This window comes from Pieris napi, chromosome 2 (assembly GCF_905475465.1).
Source record: "Pieris napi chromosome 2, ilPieNapi1.2, whole genome shotgun sequence".
NCBI classification, from domain to species: Eukaryota; Metazoa; Arthropoda; class Insecta; order Lepidoptera; family Pieridae; genus Pieris; species Pieris napi.
Genome location: NC_062235.1, coordinates 5827180 through 5853483, shown reverse-complemented (window position 1 = coordinate 5853483; position 26304 = coordinate 5827180). Strand labels below are relative to the sequence as shown.

The following is a 26304-nucleotide window of genomic DNA, read 5'->3' as shown; positions in this document are numbered from 1 at the left end:
TCTTTTCTTAATAAACCGAATCAAGCAAATAAAAGAAAGGAGATGTATACTTAAAAATAAAAACTTCAAATAAATTATAATCTCTATATTAAAGAAATAATTTAAAAAAATGTACAAGTCTGCCATCGGTAGGCATAGTTACAATAATTAACGAAAACAAAACAGACTTCACACAAATTATACTGACATAACCTATTATATAAAATGTAAATCTTGAACAAATACAAATTAAAATAAAACTGAATTTCGTTAACGAGTTATAAGTGTACGCTTTCTGCACTACACAAAAATTGCTTTTCTTTTCTAGATGTCACCAAAAGGCTTATCTTAAGGCAAACAAATTACGTTTAATTAATGCAAGGATCACCTAGATGGCGCTTATCGAAATATTTTTAATTTATTTGAAAGTAGGCTGGTAATTTCAAGCAGATTGCCAATCGTAATAACATCTACTATTGCCTCTTGTCTTTAGCAAGGATAATATTATAATGAAAGGCATAAGAAACGCCTCTATTAAATATCGCCATAGTCATATAAGCACTAACCTGTTATTAATACAATAATTATTTGATAAATAATATAATACATTAGTAAAACAGCCTAGTACATGCAGTACCATCTAGCAGTATGACAAAATAGCAATTTTCCTTAAAATTGCTCAGTTTACGAGAACCTTTTGTGACCTCTCCTCAAACAATCAATATTCACGACCACTAAAGCAAAATAATGCTTTATCATCGTTAATTCATTGCACTGCTAATCTACGTTCATAAATCTGGAACAAAATCCACAACTTGAATCTTCTTGGACATCTTGACAACACAATAAAAAAAAATAAAAAAAAAAATTACCAATACGGTGCACCATTTCTACACCTCTGTCCTTTAAAGTCACCAGCCCCTGGGCCCCAGGGGAAATTTCGCCCCCGATTGGCTCTATTGACTTTACCAAACGGTGGTCGAATGTTCGCACACATTCCTGGCCTGCAGCCGTTTCTGGGAGTGTTTGGACTCCCTAGTAAAGGGGGAGGGGATGGGAAACTATCCCAGGACTCTCCAGGCATCAAACAAGTTCCACAATTCCACGAAAAGTCACCTGCGGATTTCATAGACAGATTAGTAAATAAGAATCATAATAATAAACATCGTGGTTTTAATGATAGAGAATCAATAACAATTTTTAAATTAAAGTTTAGTTGTTAAATAATTGTGAAAGCTTTATGGTGGCTGTACACACTCGGCGAGAGCTTCTCGCCGGGAGTCTCGACCGAGAGGACCGAGAGAAGAGCGCAGCCTGTACGCACTTGTTACGTTAATTGTATTTAAAACACCGTTAATAATGGACGTGGCAACTGCTGCTGCTGTTTGTCTTTGTGCAATGAGTTATTATAATTTTCTTCACGTTAACCATTAAAAAAATACAAAGCCATGGCGAAGAAGAAGATGGTCACTATACACCGCAACAGAAATTGGTAATTAGGATCATAAAGTTTTAATATTATCCAAAATTTAAAGATTGAACGAGTGTGTACAGGTCGCTCTCGTTTTACTCGCGAGACCCTTTGACTCGTGCGCAAAAAACCGACAGGCGACCGAGAGAGGCGAGACCAACTGCGAGGAAGCGAGACGAGACGAGACGAGAGCTCTACTGTACACTCTAGCACTCGGCCTGTCTCGGGGTGTCTCGACGAGTGTGTACAGCCACCATTAAGCTTTTTAGCTAGAGCACAATGTTGGGTCATGATGGACAATATATTTCATGAAATTTAAAAAATTACACTAAAACTCAAATTCATACTTTATTATAATATTTATTTATATGTTATAACTACCGCTTTGGCCAATTCTGGAAGATTATGATTTCATCCCGCCAAACAATCATAAATACTAATTAACTGGATTTTAAAGCATTTTCTTACTTAATTAAGAACTGCAACTAAAATTATATTACATACGTAGAAACAGTCCATACGAAACATAGCCTTAGACAAGCTTGCGCCAACGCAGTTTTTGAGATATTTTGGGAAACTTTTTTTAAATTCTTATGAGCTTTTTTTTTAATTATTAAATAATGACTAAGATATTCCACTTAAACTTTGGAACCAGCAATATCTTTCGCATCTGCTGGAATAAACTTGTACGTAGCTTTTATATACTCCCAAGAAATGAACAAGAAAATTTAAATATTTTGTTTTTATTAAACATTTTAAGATAACATTTATCCCTTACTTAATAAATGATTTTACAGAAAATTAACTCTGTCGACTAATATTTAAGACTTTCTTGTAAAACATACAATCTGTTGGAGGAGTGTATAACAGACAAAAAGGTGCAACTACTAAACAATACGTTTCACTAGATTGCAGCACGGATTAATAAAACCAATGTTTTATTAAAGATTCGTGAGCTCACAATCCAAACCGTTTTATAGCCATATTTAAAAAAGTCCGATTCTCAATTGTATTTTTGCATTCATTTTGGCGCTCGAAAAATATGTCAATTTTATTTTTTTACAGTAAGTGTAAAGATTTTAATAACGTTAAATGAATTGCATTTTCTTTAGTGCTATTAACTCAAAAAATATATTTTTTGTTGAAACAATTTATAATAATCTTTCTAGTATCTATCATAAGATTTTTCTAAAGATGAAAAGAAGATACTTTAATTTATTATATTATTTAGCAACAGAAATATAGATACCAAATAACGTCGCAAATTATTAAAATAAATCAAGAAACATTTCTCAATATTTCTTACTCAAGTAGAAAGCTTACACGTAAATAATTATATTACAGCAGTTGCTTAATGCTATGAGAGCAAGAGAGATGTTAATTTTAAAATTAAATATTGTCTCTTACAATCGAGTACCACTTACTCTCATATCATTGCAGCGAGCCATAATCTTAAGATATTTATTTAGGCACAATTGACATGGAAACTAGTTCTAGCATCCTATACCTACCGCCGGCTTTCAGTGAAAATACGCTTTGAATTAAACGCAACCACTTAAAAAAATTAACACCAATTTAAAAAATAAGCAATAATATTGTGAATCCAACGACAAATCACTGAATGCCTATATTTAAGATATAAAACGTTTATTTCGAACAAGCACGGGTATAATATAATCATTAATCAATAGATAATATCTACTTTATTCTATGGAGAGACACGAATGCCTCGATATTACGCCATCTAGCAACAAGTTTTACCGTCACGTAATATTCAATAATGTTTTAAAAGATCATAATAACTTTCGTACTTTTAACTATCCCCTTACCAGAAGCTGGATGTGCCAGTAGTGCCATAATGTCTAGGCATTCGCCATAACATCAGTGATAAACACGAAAACATATTTCTACCGTAGAATATTGTCGTTATGATGACTTGAATAGCAGTATATACTGGAATATCTAATGTTTACTAAAACGAAAACTTCAATAAAATAATTTAAGATCCAATGTGGCACATAAATTAATGGCTAAATCCCATGAACCTTTTATTATATACACTGGTACCCAAGTCTAAGAAAAATACTTTATGTGAAAATAAATCTTTTTAAATCACTCTGTTAAATCTATGTTAATATTTCGAAAATAGAAATAGATCTATAGAACTTCCACATTTTCAATACAACTCTGAAACTATACTAATAAATATTAAAAACTAGATTAATTATTTCATAACATGGATTAAATAATTTTACTAAATACAAAATTAATATCATCTCATTGACATTTAGTATGTATGAACGATGTTCATAAGGAAGACTGAAGTACACTTAAACAGCAAAAAATACTAAAATGGAACAAAATTAAACCTATGTTTGTCTAGATTCATACCTTGATTTTTAGCAATTGTATTTTAATATATGAACTAGGGAAGCACTAAGACGAAATAGATCATTTAATTTAAACAAAAATAAAACATTTGATCACTAAATATGAATTATAGCTAGTTAACTATATAACCACGATATAATATAAAAACACTAAGTAATATTCTAAAGCGCCATCTGTTGTTAGTAATTGAGCACATATATTACTGCGAAGTACCACATCATTTTGTTTAAAATAGCTGTTTAATAGATTGAAGACTCAAGCAGTGTTTAGATTACATATTTTCAGGTAAGTAAATCTTAAATTTAAATATTTTTTTCAATACCAAAAATCAGATACGGTCCTTCAAAGACCTGAGTAAGGCATTAAATCAGCAACAATGTGTTATTTTATTTTTACCATAGCCATGCAATCTTGTTAAGGTTATTTACACTTAGATTATTATCAAACGGAATCAATATATTTTACACATAATTTATTACGATTTTGCAACAGAATATTTTCAACGCCCACCAATATATATGATGAAGCTCAACGTTTTCGGCTGATACTTGGACAGAGATCTTAACACCAAACTTACAACGTGAACAATGAATTATTAAAAAAATACTCATCACATCAAATATTTCATAGAACACATTGCTAACACTGAATTCGATTTGCATAGAGCATTATAAAGGCCAGACACTTACCATCGATGTACTAAACAATTCAGGCAAAAATTAAAGCCGTCCTAAACATCAAATCTATTGCCATTAAAAATTCATAAGAACTGTGACTAGAATAGTTCGAGTGAAATAGAGTTATTATAATAACCGTAACTTTATATTTTACAACTATCCGGATAAGATATAAGATGGTGTGTTTCATAGATGTCGCCACACGGCGGTGGGTAGTTAATAATACATTTTAATTACATTTATTCGAATATTTGAACAGTCTTATGCCCATAATAACTCTTAAACACTGAAATTTCAACCGTTTACATTAACATACAATTATTACCAAACAGCTTACAATTTAGAAAACTCCTAGAATAGAAAAACGTCAACAGTTAATTTTGTGCGGGTACAAGGTCCCAAAGTTAGTATTTTAAATCAGTGCTGAAGAATCTACACCTATTCCGACTCATTACAGAAATTCATGTTCTAATCGAAGTTACTTATATTTAACTATTGGTAAGTACAAAAAATTTAACGACATCTAGCGGTAGAGTCCAACTTTATTCAGTCTAAAACTAGTCTCCGAACTCCATCCATAAATTTTTAGACGAGTGAACGTAAGACAATTGACAACTGACTTTGGCTTCGTTCTATAACTTATGTTATATTAATATAGAACAGGCAATAATTTTGTCAAAGACAAACTATCTAAGAGCAAATGATGGCTATTCGCAGTGTTGTGGGACAAATTATGGTCCCCTGGCTATACCACATTGCAATGACTCTTTACAAACTAGCTTTGTATTTTCAATGTTAAAAATGTCTATGAATGCAAACACTATAATATTTATAAAAAATCATTTAAATCAGCAATTTATTTGAAAGGTTTCTCGACTCGACTTCATGTCATTGGACATTGTCATTCTTCATGCATATCTGGGCTCTTCAGTAATTTGTAGAGACAAAAGTTACTAACCTTCAATACAAATACTACAAATACTATTGGTATGTTATCTAAAGCTGGCGGCTTCAACACATTTACACTTTGTACTTGTGTAGTGTCTGTGAATAAGCGCGTGGCGTGACGTCACACTAAATATGCATCATGAAAAGACTGACTGAACATGAAGACAGTTATTGTTTTGCTTTTGCTACTGTTTATAAATACATGTTGAGTATTAGTGAGAGTACTGTGAACGGGCCAGCTTTCGATAACCGACCTATACCTATATCGATTATAATTCTTAACAAAAAAACGCCAGTTTTCTACATCTCTCAACCAAGGGAAACAAATAAGAAATACGGTTGAATTTTGTCAAACCACAACTCTCCCACAACACCAACACTAAACTAGTGAAAATAAAAGTCCACGCCTATATCCTTGTATCGGAAAGGCGAAATTTTTTGCAGTACAGCCCTTTTCAAAACGGGCGATGATGGGACATATACGCAGGCTGGTTGTAATAGTCTCGGCGGTACATCCTATTCATAGTGTTATACATTCCGTAGTTGTAATCGTGTCGGCTTTGAAGCATGTCCAATTGGTCGAGACTGTGGTGCCGTTGAGGCATGGGTGGACCTATCCATGCAGCGTGCACAATACACAATACAGTGGATATGGAAGCATCGAAATACAATTTATTGGTAAGGTATTTTTTTTCCTCGGATTTTTGTATAATTTTCACAAATATAGCTATATATATCACTTTATACAAAAAAATCTCGATTTCCTAGACAAAACAAGACTCCAATAAATAATCAATATAAAATTTGCATACTATTTCGATAGTGAGGCCGTTATAGTGAAAGTTATACTGTACATAATATATTGTAAGCGTCGTTGCCATGGCAACCATCTTACCTCGACTCTGTTGGAAGCCAGCTGACCATCCTGCGTAGTACGCCGCCTTTTGTTTACCGTGCTCCTCGGCTACCTGCAGTCAAATATTGTGTCAATACAACATTAGAAAACACAAATTGTCATATTCAGAAACCTCTTCTGTGATTTATATAAATCCTGTCGTTACTTGTCTTGCTTTGGTTCGTTGAAAATTAAGAAATATGTTGACGTGCGAAGCCACATACAAATTCGACATTTCTGAACATTTGGTAGTATTTCCTATTGAAATCGCGTAATATGCACCACAGCGAACATTCATGTTTACATATTTTAGATAAGCAATTTAAAATACTAACGATCTTAATCATAAACTTTTTTATTAGGCTTTAAATTTAGGAACATTAGAACATTATACCTAGGTGTATTTGTGAGACATTTTAGATCATAAAGAAATGTTTAATTTGGCTTTAATTATGTATGGTAATATTAAAACCATATTTAATTAAGAGGCATAATATGGTGTTTATTATGCTTTTTTCTATTTCAAACCACACCTGTAATGTAGATACTATTTGTAAAACACTACGACTATAAACACGTCTCATAATCGACAGCGCCTTAAATTGACATAAGCATAAGCAGTTCTAACTTCTAGATATTTATTTATAAAAACTCAATGACACTGGCATTTTCACACAGTAAGCGAATGAATGTATGTAACTCGCGTTGATGTCATATATGATTTATCTTTTAATTCACTTAAAATCTTAATAAAATTACTCTTACGTGTCAAAACTTTTAAAGGCATGGGAAACGAATTGCTAACGAAAGTGGATTACAAGGTCAACTGATAAAGTAAGTTTGGTTTGATAAAATTTAACAATCAATTAATTATTAGATGTGAGTGAAATTTCGATCTGTATTACTTGCAACAGTAAAAAGAGACCAAAAAATATTGCTTCACAATAAGGATTTGCAATATCTAAACGTAGAGTGATGTTCAGACCTTATTTACCAAAAGACATTAGACGTAAATACCCATTAACCCATAAATGACGGTAATTTACGTAATGTAATGTAAACTGTGTCCTATTTCACCATGCCTCCTGCTGATAGAGGACAACTCTCTGTTTTTAATTTATGTTATTATTATTAATTACTTAAGATGTCATGTGGAACATGGTTTAATGGTTGCAGCTCCTTACAAACGTTGTGTAAAAAAAAACATGGCGATTAAAAAGAATGGCGGAGAGTTTATTGCCAGTTCTTCTCTTCCGTTCTACGCCCTTGATTTGAGAACTGGCACTAAATGTTAAATTATGAGCATTTATATGTATTTCTTTACAGACAAGTCATAAGTGTACAAAGTGTTACCAATATGATTAAATGATCTTTGAATTTGAATTTGAAACCAAAAATTTCGTCTAATGTATTATGAAGTTGCTTTTATGTATATGATAAAGCTATGCACCGTTGTATCGGAGTGCAGCCGCGGTCGACTCCCGCGCAAGCTCGCACGGCACTGCGCGGCTCCCCACTGCCTCAATACAGACCCCTCGGCCAATTGGTTGCATGCACAATGTTTTATGATTAAATACAATGAAAGCTGATGTGCAACAACCTTTGGCTATAACGTTCCCAGTCTGAGTTATATGGCGGATATCGCCAAGATGTAAACATTACAAAATGAAGTTTAGTCCCACAATTTGCGTCTCCGTAAAAATAAGTATTAAATGGAAAATTCAGAACAAATGGAGAAAGATATTGACCAAATATTAATAAAACAAATTAATAAAAATTCCAAAACATACACAGGTATGTATATGTCACCGTAAAAATATGGTGGCGCGGGGCATATTCCGGTCAACCAATCAACTCGCGAGGTGCGATCCGATTACAGACTACCGAATAGTAATACGTTAAATTGTAAGCAGTACGTTAAGGTTCACAATCTTTCGACAGTTCACGAGATAGATAACAATCTAACGGTATTTACAATTTTACGGTGACATATACAAGACTACACTGTATACAAAGAAAGTACGAAACTCATAAGAATATTAGACCTTTTTCAAATAAAAAGCAAATAGGTAATATTGAATATCGACTTGTATTGGAGTTATTTTTGATATACAAATCTATATAAGAATAAATACTAGAATAGCAGCGAAATGTGCGACTAACTTTATTTCATAATAACCTTACCGGACGACAGCTCTGAAAAACTTGTAGTGCGAGTCAAAAGTTTTCAAGGCATTAAAGTCTTACGAACTATACAAACCTATTTATAACGAACATATTAAAATGTAAAATTCTTTAAACTTATTGAAGAAAATATCAACTGCAAATCTGAAGTTAACCACAACATAAAATAACCATTTAAAATCCTTTGAACGGATCAACCACACATATTATTTCCCTAATTATCGCAGTGTGTCTTTTCGAAAGTTATTTTCTGAATATCCTTTAAAATTAATAATATATCTTTGTAACGTGCACTAAACATATATGTATTAAATATAATGTTCACCTTGACACTTAGGGGTTCAGTGCCGCCCTCTGGTATCACATTGTTGAGTGCTGCTATCGCTTCTTGGGCCTCTTCTCTTTTATCAAATCTGAAACCAATTTTAAATATTTGGCATGGCGCATTATCTATATATATATAAGAAAAATGGTCTTCGTTTGAGGCTCCTTCACGCCTAAACCACTGATCGTATCGACATGAAACTACTGCTATTCGATGCGAAATTTTTCCTAGATGGTTTATGGCTATTTATTTTTAAATTCCAACGTTCCTTCATTTTTTTATTGCTGTTTTACTTTTATGAAAATTTATACATACGGACTTCACCGCGGAAACATTCGGGTAGGTTTCCTAGAACCTCAAAACGTCCACATCTGTTAAAAACTCGATTTTCAAAAAAATTCAATTTTCTTAGCGGGAAGTTAAAAAGAAGAATAATAAAAATATGAAAAAATAATAATAATGAAACATAAAATTTTATTTATTTCCTATTTTAATTCGCCCAGCAAAGCGAGCGGGAAACGGATAGTGTTTTATATATCTATAACTTTCCTATCATAAATGCTAGACGTAAATGTATTTATTCCATTTACAATCGTATCTGGAGCGTTATAATATACATAGGGTTGATAATAAATGGTACAAAATGTATATAAAAAAAATAACGTTTCCGAAATTTGCATGTAGAATAAGTACATACGGAAGATGCTTTCCTGATGATGATTTCCTGGATTCTTGTACTTATGAATGCGATTCTTAAATTGATACGCTCTTTTCTATCAACCGGACGTCATCAATACGGGTGGCCCATGAATATTGTAAACAAAAATATTACCGATGTAGCCGGGGCGTATTTCGCGAGACGTGTGATGTGAAGTTTAGAGATAAAAAAAAGTCTCTGGACACAATAGCAGTAGAATTATTAGTAGAATAGGTATTCTTTAAAACAAAAATACGGATAGAATCACGACATCTTGTGCTATGAATTGCACCCAACAAGAAATATTTATTTTACAGTAGACGTATTCCAGAAGAAAGTTTGTGGGGATAGATTTTTTTATTTACCTTACAAAGGCGACACCTCTCGGCGAACCATTATTCTTATCACGAAGAATGTGTTTTTGTACTATCCTTCCATATTTCCCAAATATCGTTTCAAGTTGCTCCTCAGTTATTGCCCGAGGAAGATTCGTTACATATAGGTTTGTTTCTTTAATATCGTCTCCTGATGGTCGCGCATAAGAAACCTATAAAATTGATTTTGCGTTTTTTATTACGGAAAATAAAACAAAACTTTTATACAAATTTTTGTATTAAATTATCTAAAAGAATTCAATTAAAAATCAAAAGGTATTCTGAAAGGAACACGGTTAAATGATTTCAAATAAAAACTACCGAAAATGTTTATGGATTGTACATTAGTGTAAGATGATAAACAATGAGACTAGTAGGCCTATGATTACATTAATAAAATATACTGCAAATTAGGAAATATTTAAATGGTAATATTTTTTGAAAACCTGTCAACAGTGATCTGACAGACGTTGAACAACGCGAGGCGCTGTAACTTTATCTGAGTTATCTGAGTTACTAACCTCTATACTCTGGAGGTAATTTTTGACATATCTAGTTAAGTTCAAAGTTAATTTAATCACCCTATCATTTGTCATTCAATTTATCAGTATAATTAGAACTAAATTTTTTGTCTCATAGTTTACCTGCCGTATAAATTTATTACCTTTAATCGCTTATTTCTAAGTTGGTATCCATTGAAAGTCTCGATAGCTCTCGTAGCATCGTCTTCCCGTACATAGTTCACGAAGCCAAACCCATAACTATAACCAGTCTGAAAAATATACGACAAATAAGCTAAAATTTAATATTATATTCGTCGATTATTTATTTATTTTTATTTCTTTTATTCCATATCATTATTCTATCTTTACAGTAATCACTAATTCGATAAAACGACACAATATGTATACCCACACCAATTAACCTAGATAAAAAAACATTAAAAAAATATATTTATATACCTAAATCTTATAACTAATAATATAGGAAGCAACTCTTTTGAACTCGGCCAATGTACAAACAAAAAGGTCTACCTTAACAGAAATTCTATTTATTATATGTATTGCTCGCGTGAGTGGTGCTTTGCTAACCAAGTTGGAATGTGCGCGCGGTACATCCAAAAGTTGAGACTTCCGCCTCAGGTTTCTACTTGGTACCCGTAGACTCAGTCTCTCAATTATATCCATTATATATAGTTAAAGCAAGATAAATAAACTATGAAAATAATTATAAGTTTAAACTGTTACGTTTTGTATAAATTGTTAAATTCCATTGTGGGGTTATTAAGGGTTGGGGGTGTAACGTTATTGTGCTAAAAAAATCACAGATTAAACGAAAATTACCATAAGTAAATTTTATTCAAACACTTAATGTTCTATTATACAGGCTAGGTCAAGTATACGTAAGGATTCGTCAAGCCAATGAAAAATAAAAATGACCATATTATACAAATTTTAGTATTAGAAAAAATTAAATTAAAATAGAAAAAGATATAAATTATTAATTTTAACTTACCTTAAAATCCTTCATAACCCTACAGCTCTCAATCGGGCCGATGGTGACGAACATAGCATAAAGATCCTTTTCTGTGACAGTCTGTGGTAGGTAGTTGACGATCAGGTTGGTCCTACTGGAGTCACCACCAGCGGCCGATATTCCTCCACCATCTGACATGCTGCCCCAAAACCTATGCGCTCCTGGGTTAGGTCTACCTCTGTACTGATGTTGTATTTGCTGAAAGAAATACAGGTCATCAATATCAGTAATACACTGACCAAGAAGTATAGAATCGTCATATATATGTTCTTAATAGTTTTGTAGCTTTATTCTTAGCTCTGGTTGTACATTGGTACAGCTAGCTAGCTTATTGTACGTAGCTTGTAACATCACAGAAGTCTACCACATATTTTTCTTTAAATAAATCTGACCCAAAAAAACTTTAACATTTACAGCTTCTACAAACACTGAAAAATGCACAAGAATTACGAGCGCATTTGGCAGAGCTTAAGAAAACCGAAAAAGATTATCTAAAAATTGGGAGGCTGACGTTTAATTCTAAATGTATCGTAGTGTCTGGCCGTGACTTGACTGGCAACACTGAGACCTAAATTCCTAGGTTACTTGAGGCACAGATTGTTATTCAATTTTATTCAAACGAAATCAATAAAAATAATCAGAGGCGAATAAGGCTTTTTAGATCTGGACCTCAGATTTCTGTATCTGTTTCATGATCATTTGTTAATCTAATAGGTAAGTAGGAGATCAGCCTCTTGTGCCTGACGCACGCCTTCGATTTTTGGGTCTAAGGCAAGCCGGTTACCTCACGATGTTTTCCTTCACCGTTCGAGCGAATGTTAAATGCGCACATAGAAAGAAAGTCCATTGGTGGACAGCCGGGGATCGAACCCACGATCTCACGGATGAGAGTCACACACTGAAGCCACTAGGCCAATACTGCTCAAACAAAATCATTGACATTCTATATATTAAGCACACACAAATAATGCTAAGTATCTATTTAAGTGTAGGTAGAAGCAAATGATCTCTGAAATATGGAATGTCAAGGACAGAATCTGGTGGATTACAAACAGAAGGTAGTGGATAAAACATCTATGATAAGAAAGACTTGACAAGGCGTCTAAGTAACAATCCAAGTCAAGTCGGAAGTGTAATTTAGTTTATTCATGCCTTAAACGCTTGAAAACCCTGACCTATTTTACCTAGTCGAGACCCGATTAAAACTTCGCATATTAATCTTAACTTTAAGCAAATAAGTTATAGTTAAAACACGATATCGGTTATTGGGTCACGACCCTGACCCCATGGCGCCTTTTCCGGTAATCACTTGATCACTCCGCCCTTTGCCAAGATATCAAAAGCATTATCATTTATCACATTTCCGACTTTCTTTCGTTTGCCCTATTGTAAACTGATTCTGACATACCTTTAAATTGATAAACTTAGTTTCAATAAATAAATCTTTCAATGTGTCGTAACTGTGTCGAAGTGCGTCAGTATGAAAATTACCAACATTTTGTGTCTTCTAAACAGAACTAGAGATATAGCCCATTCCAACTGAGCCTTAGAATTGTATAAAGGAATCAACTGAATGACTTAAAGTCATAAATGCTAAGAATAAGACATTGCGATACTTTAATACGATCAATAAAGTTCATTTTTAATTAGTTTTTAATATTAACAAAAACATTTCAACCCGAGACTTCAGCATAAAAGAGAGAGGTCATACCTCTATTTACTTACTACTATGCCCCTTTTTCATAAAAAAATCATATCTAATAATCACTTCAATTGCTATTTAACTCAGTAGTAGACCCAATTTCACAGTAAGAGATGAAATAGTTAAGCGAGTGCACTTAGATTGGTTAAGTTCTAGTAAATTAACACCCTGTTAATAGATATATTAAATTTCTAAAACGTACTAATTAGACGCTTCAAATGTTTCGTGAAACTATAAGTATAGCTGTTAGTACTTAAGACCCTTTACACTTTCTTTTAGTAACCTGAAGTGGTTTTAGATAAAGCCTACCATAAAACAATGCTTGAGAATAAAGAGGTATCACACAATACTATTAGCTATGACAACCCAAGTTTAACCTTGTTATAAAAATATAATACTTATTATGTAAAGAAAAGCCTTCAAGTGGCATCTTCAGTTATTACAATATTCGATAAGTAAATTTCGTGTTGCAAATGTTAAACTCATATATATGTATAGGGGTAACATTTCAATGATGTTATTATAGCCACACTGCAGTATTTATATTATAGAAACCTATCTAAACTTCATAACCGAAAATTTGCATGGTTGCATTTAAAGAGCTAGTCTGAATGAGTTTCCATAATACATCACTATATACTTTCCTACACTCTGCCTTGCTGACGAGCACCTTCAAAAATTTAACAAGTTCTTGGCATTTTACGTTCAACATAATATTGAAAAGCTTTAGATTTTTCATGTTAATAACAGTGTAAAAGCCAGTCTTTTATCATTCTAGACAGAATTTAAATTTAAGAAAATGTATTATGTGAGTACATCATGTAGTGTATTTTTTTTCTCTGATAATGCTTCTTGATAAAATTATTTTGCAAGTGAAATGAAATAAATTTAAATAAAACATAAATGGTGGATAGATATTTAAAAATGACAGATGAAACAAAACACTAACAATATTGCACATTCTAAGCCCTCAATTGTTCTGTCCTACATCACCATACAAAACTATACCCCTTCTTTACAAAAAGCTGGCATGGCGCCAACATAAATGGACGTTGCTTCTTTAACTTTCAAGCTGTACTGAAACTTCATTAATTATTTATGTAGTTCTCAATGATATTTTTCCTTTATGTTTGGTAGGTCAAGTGACAAGTTATTTACTCATTATAACACTAATTACTATTTTAATTCTTCCACCAAGAAATTTTTCTTTAATAATGTTTAATTATCTGAATATCTGGAATATTTTGATAGGTAAAGGTAATAAAAAGGCTTCTTTCTACTATAAAAGTTAGCTGCCCTGAATAACCAATAGACATTATTATAATTTCAACTAGTAATACACAGAGTCAATTTAATATTGATAGGCAAATTCAAACCAATATATAACCAAGCAACACATATATTCATTGCATTAAATGTAGAACTCCACAAAGAACTAAAATACGGAGATGAATATATGAAGCCTGCGTAAACTATACTAAAATATTATAAAGAAAACTTAAATTTACAAAGACCTAAACAAACAAAATCTTTTGTAAACAAAATGAACATTAGTAAGTATTTTTCTATTCCACATGTGTGTTACTTTTATTAATAATATGTTTTAATAAGATTATTTTATAATTACTCTTAAAATTGGATATTAATTTTGTAATGACTTTGTATAAACAAGGGGTAAATTATAAAATATTGTTGCAGACTAGAAAATACTGTAAAGTTGTAAATTACACTACTTATTATTTTTAACCACACTACTAATGGTAGAAAAATTACTTACTTAAAAATCAGTAAACACTAAGCAATAGATACATTTAAAGTTATTAATATATTATTAACAAATTAAATCAATTAAAGAAAACTCAAAGAAATTTCATGCAAATGAAGGAAAGAAAAAACAAAAACTGAGACAGTTTTGTTTAAGCCAACTAGATTAACAAAAATAAATTAAAAAATGTTCTCTTATACTATAAATTGGAAAGCTTTATTTATTGTATATAGGATAAATACAAAAAAAAAACAATTTTTAAATTACATATTTTATATCTGCTGTAAGAATATATATTATCAGAAAGTGAGGCTATATTTTAATTTCTAAATTTATCGGAGTAATTTAAAAATTGTCAATGAAAATTACTGTTGTGTCAAACATTCTGGAAAAACTCAGAGGGCATTTAAAAGATATCATCGAAATCTTGACCAAACCTGTTCATATATAACAAAGTAGTTTAAAGGATTGGTCCTATTCTATAGCCACAAGTCTGAAGAGACAGATTATTTCCCTCTTTTAAGATGAACTTTGCAATTCATAACAGTCCATTAGACTACACATAAAATATCTTAGTTATTTAAAAATAAGAAACAAACATATAAAAAGTGTAATACTGTAGATTATAACTCAGTGTTATAATGAAGTGTCTGCATTGTAATTAAAACATTAAAAAGTAACAATCATAAAGAAAAGATAATGTGTAATATTAGCTTTTACAATTGACCTTCTTGACAAAAACCTACGACCAATAAAGCTTACCAATGAGAACAATTCACATTAAAATAAATGTGAATTTGCATATTTTAAATGATACTCACATTCTCCATGGTATAGCTTCGATCCCAACTATTGAAAGGCGGCCCTCCATGGTAAAAAGGTGGGTATCTGTCACACATTGGTAAAACTGATCTTTCCTTTGGTACAACTACTGGTTGTCTAACAACTAACTCTTTCTATTCATTATAATCTGCAGCTAATCTTAAAGTATTTCTTCTTATATTTTTAATCTGTAAAAAAAAAACTTGAAATAGTAAAATCAAGAGAACTATTACAGGTCACCGAACTTGTAGGGAAATATATAACCTTTTGAGTTAATATAACTGTTAACAAATAGTTTATTTCCGTATTAATATAAAATTTAGTGGGATTATTACATTAATAAGGCTTTTGGCATTGGTAATTGGCAATAGAAGAGTAATATTGCTATTGATTCCGGTAATTGGGAATCCATACAACGAGACACGAAGTCGTAACACTGTTGTACAAGAGTCATTATTATTTTGAAAAAAAAGGATTTTATCAATATTTTTGCTTTGCTTGTATAGTATTTGTTTATTTTTAATAATACAAATCATTTTTCTTGGTAAAAGTAGTTACACATTAATTTTTTTATAAAATATCAATTAATACGCGAAGGAACTTACCTTATTATTTTTAACATCAACAACTAACAATAACACAATTTGTTTTAGATTTTTATCGAATATGTACGAAAAGGAATAAAAGAAAATGAAATCACCTTAACGCTATCCACTGAAATCCGAAACACAGATTTGATAATTTTTTGATGCCGATTATTTTGTCAAAATAATGTCATAGTCATTATCACATTGACAAAGAAAAATATGCACAGATTCTAGAAGAATAAATATATATAGAATAAAAAACGTAGTACGTGTTTGAGTAAGGTATCTATGGATTTAACAAATGCATGGCAAACAAAGCAAGAAATATTCTTACCATAATTATATTTTGTTTCAGTTTGTTCCGAAATGTTTTTACTGTCATGTAATAAATTAAAAAAAACTAGACGGAAAATGGGAATGACATAAGCTCACGCTTGGTAACGTGACCCATTTTCAAATAAATTTGATTGGTGGTAGTGGGTCGAAAAATCATTTTGTCTGAAAGAGTTAGCTAGGATTGGCTAAGCCGGTATGCCCTGTCTTAATAAATAAAGCTCTCCATAAGAAGTAACTCACCCTTTGACGCTTAACGTCGATAAAAAAGGGTAATCAGGATCTTGACTCAATAAGAAACATTACATCAAATCTATAAATTATCTTAACTTAATAACTAAACTCAATACTGCTAATATCCATACAACGTCCTCTAAATAAACGGTGGGAATAGCTTGTTACACGCTGCTTTAGGTCAAAACTCAAACGACTTCACTTTAAAAATCTACAATCGATTACTTATCTGAAATATTTATTAATCAGTTATCGGGAATTCAATTCATTCAAGTATCATTATGGATAAGTTAATGGATCTGCCCATTTAGTGAATTTGGTTCGCTTTAAACACATTTTAACACGTTCACTGCGTAACAGGCCGATATCAGCCTGCCGCGGTATTTCCGCTGGTGCGGACGAAGAAATCTATGTCCCTCTCGCTGGTGCGTAACGATTATCTCAGGTGTTTGTAAAAATTCGACAGGGACAAATATATATTTCATCTTGCGGTCAAAATTGTAGGTTTTCCCCATCAAAACATAACGGCAGGCTTTTATCGACCTACCACGCACTGACGCTGCTTTGCATCCGCTCAGTGCGGCAGTGGGCCTATTTCAGCCCGCCCACCCAACAGGCAGCTGGCGACCCGATACCGCACAGAGCGCGCGCCCGACCAGTTAGTGTTGTGCTATCTAACTGATCTAACATAGCGTTCGATATTATCAACGATGGCAAGCAATACAAATTTTGGAAAATAGAGTAATTCGCCTTGCAGTTATTGACAGTGATAGTGACAGCAGTGAAGAAATATTTTCCACTAAGAAAAATAAAAAGTATTTCTGTTTCCAAGACAGGCATACATAAGTAAATAAATAAATTTTTCAGTTCCTTTAGTAGTAAATGTAAATTTACGATTAATTTAACTTGACGATTCAAAAGTGTACTTGGTTACCCACTTGAATAAAGATATTTTGAGTTTGAGTTTGAGTTGAGTTTACGATAATTCTGTTTTATTTTCGATATTTCTCTGTCCCATCACTACTAAAAATATATTATAGTGCGGTTCAGGTCGATATCGGCCTGCCGCTTTTCCTGCTTTATTTCTCATTTCCTGTTTGCCAGATCCCGGGGCGAATCAAACCTAAGGAAGTTGGGTTCAAGGTCATTCTAACAATATAAAAAAATATATATATACATTATGTTTCCACAAAGTTATAGCAATTTAATCTATCCTAGTGCTGTTGGGTCTAGAAAGACCTGCCGCGCACCGGCGGAAATATCATTGGGGGCGCATTTTGGCCCGCCGCCGCACCTGATAAAATATTATTATTTTACTTGCCGCAGTGAACGTGTTAACAATACAGCTTTCTATTTTTCAAAGTAATAAAGTGCAGAACTAAGTGGGGGTAATGCCCTAAAGGCTAAAACTGATGTCAGAATTCAGATCCTAATTCATAGTTCACAGCTGTCATTCGTCACACTGGTGACACTGGCATTTGGCCGTTGGCGTGCCTTGTGAATACGGTTTTTGAAAGTTGAAACTGGATTTCTGGAGACAGGAAGCCATTTTGTTATTAAATTCAGCTACGAAACAGGAAACAATCTGCTTTGTAGATACTCCGTGCTCGATAGAAGATACTGGTTAGTGGCTACAGCTTCAGGAAGTAAATTCTTGTTTGTATTCGAAATTCGTGAAAGTAAAATGAACGACATTTTGAATAACCAAAACTAGTGCGTGACGTGGAATAATTTTAAGTATTAGGTAAGTAACCCCTTTTGCTGGCGCATAAAATGCGTGGGTATTGTAAATTGTTACAATCTATTTTTTTAGGGTCATTATGAATCGTTATTTAACATGTAATTAGCCTTTAAAAAAATAAATTCTAGACATACATAATTATCGCACGTCGTTTAAGTACCAGCCAAGATTGCAGTAATGTTAACATGAGACTCCACTTATTTTTCTTCTATGTATACAACGTGGTATATTTTATTTATATAACGGGTTAGATGTTAACCTGTGTATTAAATTATTACTAGAACCAGTGTCTTAAACTGAACTATTCATTCTGAGACAATTATAAATATGTATGAAATAAAATAGACAGCCATCTCCCTGTTTTATAGGTGCTGTCATACAAAAGTAGAGATGAGTGTGATCATAAGGCTGCAGAATCTTCCTTGGTCAGCCAATGCGCTTGATATTAGGAATTATTTCCAAGGCCTTTCTATTCCGGAAGGGGGAGTGCACATCGTAGGTGGAGAACTTGGCGATGCATTCATAGCCTTCAGGTAGCTATATGACATACTTCATAGATTTATATTTATACATTACTGTGATATTTTCACTAAAGATAAAGTGCTAATAGCTGATCTCTTCAAAATATTTAAGGTGTATGTACATAAAGGTGTTTTTATTACAAATAAAAATTTAAAATAGAAACTATGTACATAAATTAGGAATATATTTGCAACATGCTTTATGTTTTGGAATGTCTATCAACACTATATTAAAATGAATTATGAAATATTTACATTTTTGCTATTCTATTTTGATTTATATTGAAAGCTATGTAGGGAACATTGCAATCTCCCCAACAAAAACTACATGTATGTGACAGTCATAAGATCAACCAATAATTTTTTATTTATTATTAATTCAAATACAAGGTATTGAAGCTTATTACTTAGTTCATAGCTGATAAAAATATTACTTATACTAGATAACTTACAAACTCACAGTCCTTTAAAAGTCTGATATGGTAAGTAATTTCCATAACAAATGATAAAATGAGATAAATAATACTAGAAATTTACTCTCTTAAGACAATAACAATTCTTAAACAATGGTAATCTGGTAAGTACTAATGACATAAAGTAAAATGACACCATTCTAAAACATTTTGTTCTACATTTAATATTTTTGTTATCAAAAGTTGATTGCTTATTAATTCATTTTTGCTGTAAATAATGGTATCTTCTGTTTTACTAGATTCATATGATACACTACATACCCAATAAAAAGTATTAAGGGTAAAATTTAGGGTAAAAATTTTAGGGTAGGTTTATTTATTATGCTCTTCATATCATGGTTTCCACACAATCAAAAACTGCTAGCTATCAGCTACTATGTTAAACCTGCATAATATTTATGATTATGCAGCTATATTGACCAGAATGTACCTTAAATTGTTGAGGTAGTTTCAATCTTATAAGCAAGTGTTAATGCCCAGACCACAATGAATCTTACAAAAATAATAATGAACTTTTAGTTAAGTTTCTTGGACTTTGACTGTATACTCTAATTCTGCCATCTCCATCATAGAACTGAGTCATGTTTAGAATGAGGAATGGATTAAGCTAACCACTTGGCAGGATAAGGTAATGTTCCTGGCCGCTGCAATAACTTAGTTTTACGATCCTGGTGGATCTGGTATAGTTAATAATATGGTTATAAATCTATATATTCCTAAACCAGTCAAAGAAGGTTGTAGAAATAAACATATGCGAAAAACGTGAATAAAGACTGACTTAGATTTTTTGAATAACTTATTATTATTTTATGATTGTTACTGCATAGAGAATGAAATAGCATATTGTAAGGAATGTTGGCTATGGCTTGAATTAATAATACTAGGTTTGCTTTCATGTGTATTATTCTTTTAATAATTGAGAACCTGCTGAACCGATTTCACAGACGTTGTGTATATGCAAAAAATTACCGAAGTAGACAAAATTCATTATTTTACCTGGTAATACAGTTGTTAACAACTCAACTAGATAGATACACTTCATTTAATAATAACTCTATAAAAGGTGAAGAAATTCTGGCCTTCATGCAACACTAACAGACAGATATGTTCTTAGTACTTAATACTTCATCAAAAAGATGTCTGGAGTTCCAAGGATCAGCATGGAGTACAAGTGTAAATAAATATAATATCTGAAACTAGTACATTTTAGATATTCATTGTTTGTAATTATTACTCAATGGAAGACACATAATTCTATATATATTTGTTGACTATAGCCGGTAGTATGTAATGGCGTGTCCACCAAAGTATAAAAAAGTTATTAGCATTGCAAGTCAAGCCTAGATTGTACACAGATTCGTGTACCTACATAATAATTGAAAGTATGTACCTATACATATAGGTACCTACCTATATCAGCTATTTTATTTATGTCCTCTCTTTTAATAGAAAAAAACTCTATATACTAATAATACCATAACAGCTGAATATTGTTGTATCGATAAACATGTTAACTCTTTGAACCATTAACTCAGTTGCTGAAGGGAGTGTTAATGTCTGACATCACTGTTAATCTAATAGATGTCAAATCAGTTCGAGTTGCTGAATTTTTTTTACCTTTACGTAAGTAACACTGTTTAAGTCATTTATTGGTCATTAATTTCTTCGTATTTAATAAGCCGTCAAGTTTAACTTAAAAAGGTGATTAATACATAATTTTAGGTTAAAGATTGATCAACCAAGTTGATTAAATTAACTGAGGCAACGCTATTATCTACTCCATTACAGTTAACAAAAGAAAAAAGTACATAAATATTATATTATTGAACGGAACGGTATTATATTTTTAAAATATGGAGTAAATTTCCCCAGTCAAACCTCGCTTTGAATTCAAAGAAAATTTATTAAAAAAATACGTATCGTATAGGAGAAACATTTTTTGCTCAAAGCAATTCTCGAATAAATTTCGTTCCTGTAGATTTTTAAATATACCTCTACTGCATAATTTAATTACAGTGTGAATTTCAAATTGATTAGGGTGTACAGTTGGAGCTGATGAATTGTTAAAAATTGTCCTCCCGAAGGCAAAATATTGGTGATATTTCTTTGGCAATACGTTTTGCTGATGAAAGGCTTTTTGCTACCGCAACCGATCCAGATATATCCTGTCATCATCTGAGCTCCATGATGATGAGGCACAATCGTCAGGGTCATCTTCAGTATTTCCTCGTCGTCGCTGTCGTGGCATCTAGACTAATTGAAGGTGTATTCGAATACACCATTGCTCATATGCATATTTAACTATGTTTGTCAAGATTTTAAAAACCATTTCAGTTGATTTATTGTCTAAAGAACTTTCACAAATTGTTTTTTTTTTAAATTCTGTTAAGGATTTAATAATTAAAATTGAACATAATTTCAAGAACCCGCCAAATCGCATATCTGGGCATGATAGCGTCGCATCAGTAGATTTGACACATGCCAGTAAATACGTAAACAAAGGTTCAAATTGTTTAGTAATTGTCATTCGTAAATGTAACAAATACACTTTTATTCTAATGTATATTATGATAAGATAGGCGTTAATATATTATTTACGGGCATGGTGCGTCATCGTCGATTCGACGAATTTGCGACTGTCTTGTGTCACGTGATTATCATTATTATCAATATTTTTTAATGATCGATTTTATTATTAAATACAAGTTATTTTACTCTATAACGCTATTTTAACCCACAGATTAAACTATATACCCCTTTTTCATACCGTCCTTATAAATGTCAATAAAAAATATAATTGACGTAGGTATACAGAGTCCAAATATTACCAAAGGTTTCTTTCTTTTGTTGTGGGGTTAATTCAGACAGGGTAATTTTCGTCAATGTTTATCGATTATACTATTAAATAAGCCAACGTTGCGTAGAATCTCAAGAAATGTTCGGTGCTAAACTAACATTAGACAAACCATACAGCGGATACGCTAATCTGAAGAGGTGGATCTGCCGATAAAACTAGGTACCATGTGTCCCTCACACAAGCTCAATCACTAATGATGCTGAACTTAGCTCTAATGTTTAAAAAAAGTTATCTACGTTGATAGGGCTGCCGGCTGGTAAATATTGTTTAGTAATTATTTGCACTATACCTTATTGATATTGTTGTTCTATTTTATTTAAATATTTGTGGGGTACAAAACCCGCGGTTCAGACTATTTTATGTCAAGCTATTAACAATATATACATAAACCGGTATTTATTTATGTATTTACTTTCGAACATATTGCTGAAAAACTACACACTTATAAAAATTGATAAGTTGAATGAGGCCCGGCGTGGAGACACCGACTTCATCGTACTGGTCGGAGGCACGCAACATTCAAGATCAACACAGAATGACTTACAACACAAGTACTGCGTAGTAGGACTTATTGTTGAATGAAACTCGTCAACAGCTCCAGGACGTGGTGTATGCGCGTAAATTTGCTTTTATCAGAATGACAATGGTTGTCTAGTAGGTACGGCTCTACGACAGCACTAATGCTGTGATGCAAAAGTCGTAGAGTTCGTTAGCGAAGGTAGATTACACGGAAATGTAAGCATCTTCTTATCTATTCTAGTCCTTCCATTTTTAGATCTCAAAAGATTTCGTTTTATATCTTTAACTTTCATAGAATATAGGCGTGAGAAACAATAAAATATTAAAGAAACTTTTGCACTTGTGGATACTAGGTACACTGCCTAAAACTAAAATTCTTCTGAAATAGATGAGCAGTGTTTTGCTCTACGTGTTGGCTGGATCGTAAAATTGATAATTTCATGAAATAGTCGACTTATTGGCTGATTTATAAAAAAATTGTCTCTTCTATGCGCCAACCGTAACTACACCTCCGCCTCTAATAGCGAATATCTACGATTGATCACCTCATGATAGCCACCTCAGCTGTCCATGTGATCAGCCGTTAGGCATATATTATATATCATTAGCGACTGACTATTATTTATCCGGATTTGTGTCGGGTTTTCAGTCTCCGTGGAATGTGTGAAGGGGGCTGGCCATGCGTCGTGCACGGGTCCTACTGTTGGTGACTGTTCGTGCTTATTCATTATTACAATGTTGTATGTAGTGATATTATTAATTTCAATCACCACTACCGCGACTGCGTGTATGTGTTTTGTTGTCACAATCATCTGAGCGTGCTCCGATATCGCCCGTGCCTGCTGATGCTATGTATATGTCATTTTATTATTATGACACATTAGGTCAATATATCTAGTGGAGCATGGTGTAACGGTTACAGGTCATTCAAAAATTCGGAAAGATCTTGTCAGGTCTTCTCTCCCACTCTACGCCAGACAAGGGCCTTATCATACTAGCGGATTGATAACGGCTGCGGGGCGGGACGGACGCGCAGCGAGTTAACGAAGTACAATACACTCAGTTACAAAATGGATTTTAAACAATACACAAAAAATTGTTCGTGAGACAAGTCAAGCTATTATTAAAAACTTGTTTCATATTTATATACCACCCAAGAAAACAGAAGACTGGGAAAACATTAGCAAAGGCTTTCTAGAAAATGCTGATTTTCCTAATTGCAAAGGTGTAGTGCAAACATTAGGATGATTAAGGCGTGTCATAGCGGCGCTCTATATTTTAACTACAAAAAGTATTTCTCTATGAATTTGCTAGCCGCCTGTGACTCCAAGTACATATTTGTTGATGTCGGTTCATACGGAAAAAGTTCAGATTCAACTATATTTGACAGAAGCCAATATAGAATCAAATCGTTTAAATAAGCAATCTCGCATTCGTGTCTCGTTACGAACTGAAGTGAGGCGGGGCGGATAGACTGGCGTTTGTACGAGACTACAAAATGGCGTCCACGCTGCTATTTGCGGCGGTCTCACTGCGCGTCCGTCCCGCCCCGCAGCCGCTCTCAATCCGCTAGTATGATAAGGCCCTAACCGCTACTGTCCCTGACCTAACCTACTACCTAACAGTAGCCTAATAAGTGTTAGCTAAATGAATAAGTAAAATTTGATTTGAATCATTTTATGAAATATATCAATTTTACTATGTGGCTACGAAATGTACAACGCTAGCTTATAAGACACCAGCTGCAGCGACAAAGGGTAGATCATAGGTAAGATTAACTTTGTAATAATTTTGTGTTGGATATTCGAGCTTCGCATTTGTTATAAGATTCCTCCAAGATTTCAAAGAACTGACCGGAATTAGCACTACTCACAATCGAAAAGTTAAATCTATCTATACTAATACAATTATAAAGAGGAAAGGTTTGATTTTTTGTTTGTTTGAAATGAATAGGCTCCGAAACTACTGGACCGATTTCAAAAATTCTTTCACCGTTGGCAAGCTACACTATTCCCGAGTGACATATGCTGTTTCATTTTCAAAAAAGGATAGGGATGTTTACTACAACATGAATAATCTAACCCAAGGTGTAAAAAAAAATAAACAAAAAATTTCCTCCAATCGTGTGCGCGGCGAAAACTATTTATGATAGAACAAAATTATGTATTACTTTTTTTCCGGACACATCACTATCTATAAAAAATGTCGCGACAGCATGTCTCTATCTTTTACAGTTAGGTACGTCACAATAAGCGTCCTTTTATTATTAAAATACAACCGCTAGAAAAGGCTCTTATTCGTACCTAGGTATTGATCCTTATCAAAATAATTATGTACCAACGTTTCACATAAGGTGTTCTGCCGTTTCTCTTGAATAGTTTACTACTATGTAATATAACAAAAATCTTAGCCACAGCAACGCTTGGCCGAGTCTACTAGTTAGTCAATATAACATGAGCGTAGTTTATTGAAGTATCGAGTACTTCCAGTATTTATTACTTTACGAAATCATTGAAAGTTCAATGACCTTTAATGTAAGCAACAAGCTAGAATGAGTTTCAATTAGTACTTGAAGGGTAATATCAAAGTTATATTACAAATTATTTAGAAAGACAAGAAATTTCATGAATTTATTCCGCTAACTTGCAATTGACCACAGTTTTTCTGGTTAGGAGGCCTAAAACACAGTCGTCGACGTAAACAACGTAGGTCAGCTTGGTCGGTTTATGGTACAAAGTTACTGTAGCTTTTTGTTATTGATTCGAGAACCCTTGAGTGTACGAAAATCACTTAATAATGATCTAGCGGCTTAGTACAAACTACTATGCCATTTATATTTTAAATCTAATTAGCGTTGTGATATTTGATACGCTGTTTAGTTTTTTCTTGTGTTACTATTATTGCTGAATCGAGTAAAATAATTTTATGACTAATTAAAATATGACAACCATAGTGCGAACTAATAAGAAATTATTATATAATTTATTCAATAATATGGTTTTTTACCATATTATTGAATAAATTATTGAAAAACCAAACTTGTAAAAGTTGCTGCTATTATCGTGTAATATAATATCTAACAACATGCTTTAAACAATGACTTATAAAAAGACCTAAGGCGTACTTAACTCAATCAGCGTAAGTAACTTGACTAATTGCCGTTTTTTTCTAATGTGCAAAAGTTAAATAAGACGCGTATAATCAGCTATTTCGTTTTAATTATTAATATATTACTTTAAAAAAATAGAAATAGAAAATACCCACTTTATCAAA

At 32.6% G+C, this 26304-nt stretch overlaps 2 protein-coding genes across 6 annotated transcripts in view; one reads left to right on the top strand and one right to left on the bottom strand.

Annotated features, from left to right (window-relative positions):
- Nucleotides 1-70: 70 nt before the first annotated feature.
- Nucleotides 71-16566, bottom strand: LOC125063052 (sex-lethal homolog). Of its 5 annotated transcripts, XM_047669275.1 has the most exons (9): nucleotides 16372-16527; nucleotides 15766-15954; nucleotides 11457-11675; nucleotides 10606-10713; nucleotides 9933-10114; nucleotides 8871-8958; nucleotides 6362-6434; nucleotides 852-1095; nucleotides 71-775 (listed from the first exon to the last, which is right to left on the bottom strand). In XM_047669275.1, coding segments are annotated over exons 2-9 (993 nt in total). In that variant the 5' UTR covers nucleotides 15844-15954; nucleotides 16372-16527; the 3' UTR covers nucleotides 71-774. The 5 variants fall into 5 exon arrangements, with proteins under 5 accessions (XP_047525231.1, XP_047525230.1, XP_047525229.1 ...); XM_047669274.1 differs by lacking the exon at nucleotides 71-775 and having other exon boundaries at nucleotides 848-1095; nucleotides 16467-16566; XM_047669273.1 differs by lacking the exon at nucleotides 71-775 and having other exon boundaries at nucleotides 848-1095.
- A 1858-nt stretch (nucleotides 16567-18424) lies between these two features.
- Nucleotides 18425-26304, top strand: part of LOC125056131 — an 18103-nt gene continuing 10223 nt past the window's right edge. The window contains exons 1-2 of the mRNA XM_047659092.1: nucleotides 18425-18664; nucleotides 19030-19194. Coding sequence (XP_047515048.1) covers nucleotides 19052-19194 — 143 coding nt within the window. The 5' untranslated portion in view covers nucleotides 18425-18664; nucleotides 19030-19051. The remainder of the gene's footprint in view (nucleotides 18665-19029; nucleotides 19195-26304) is intronic.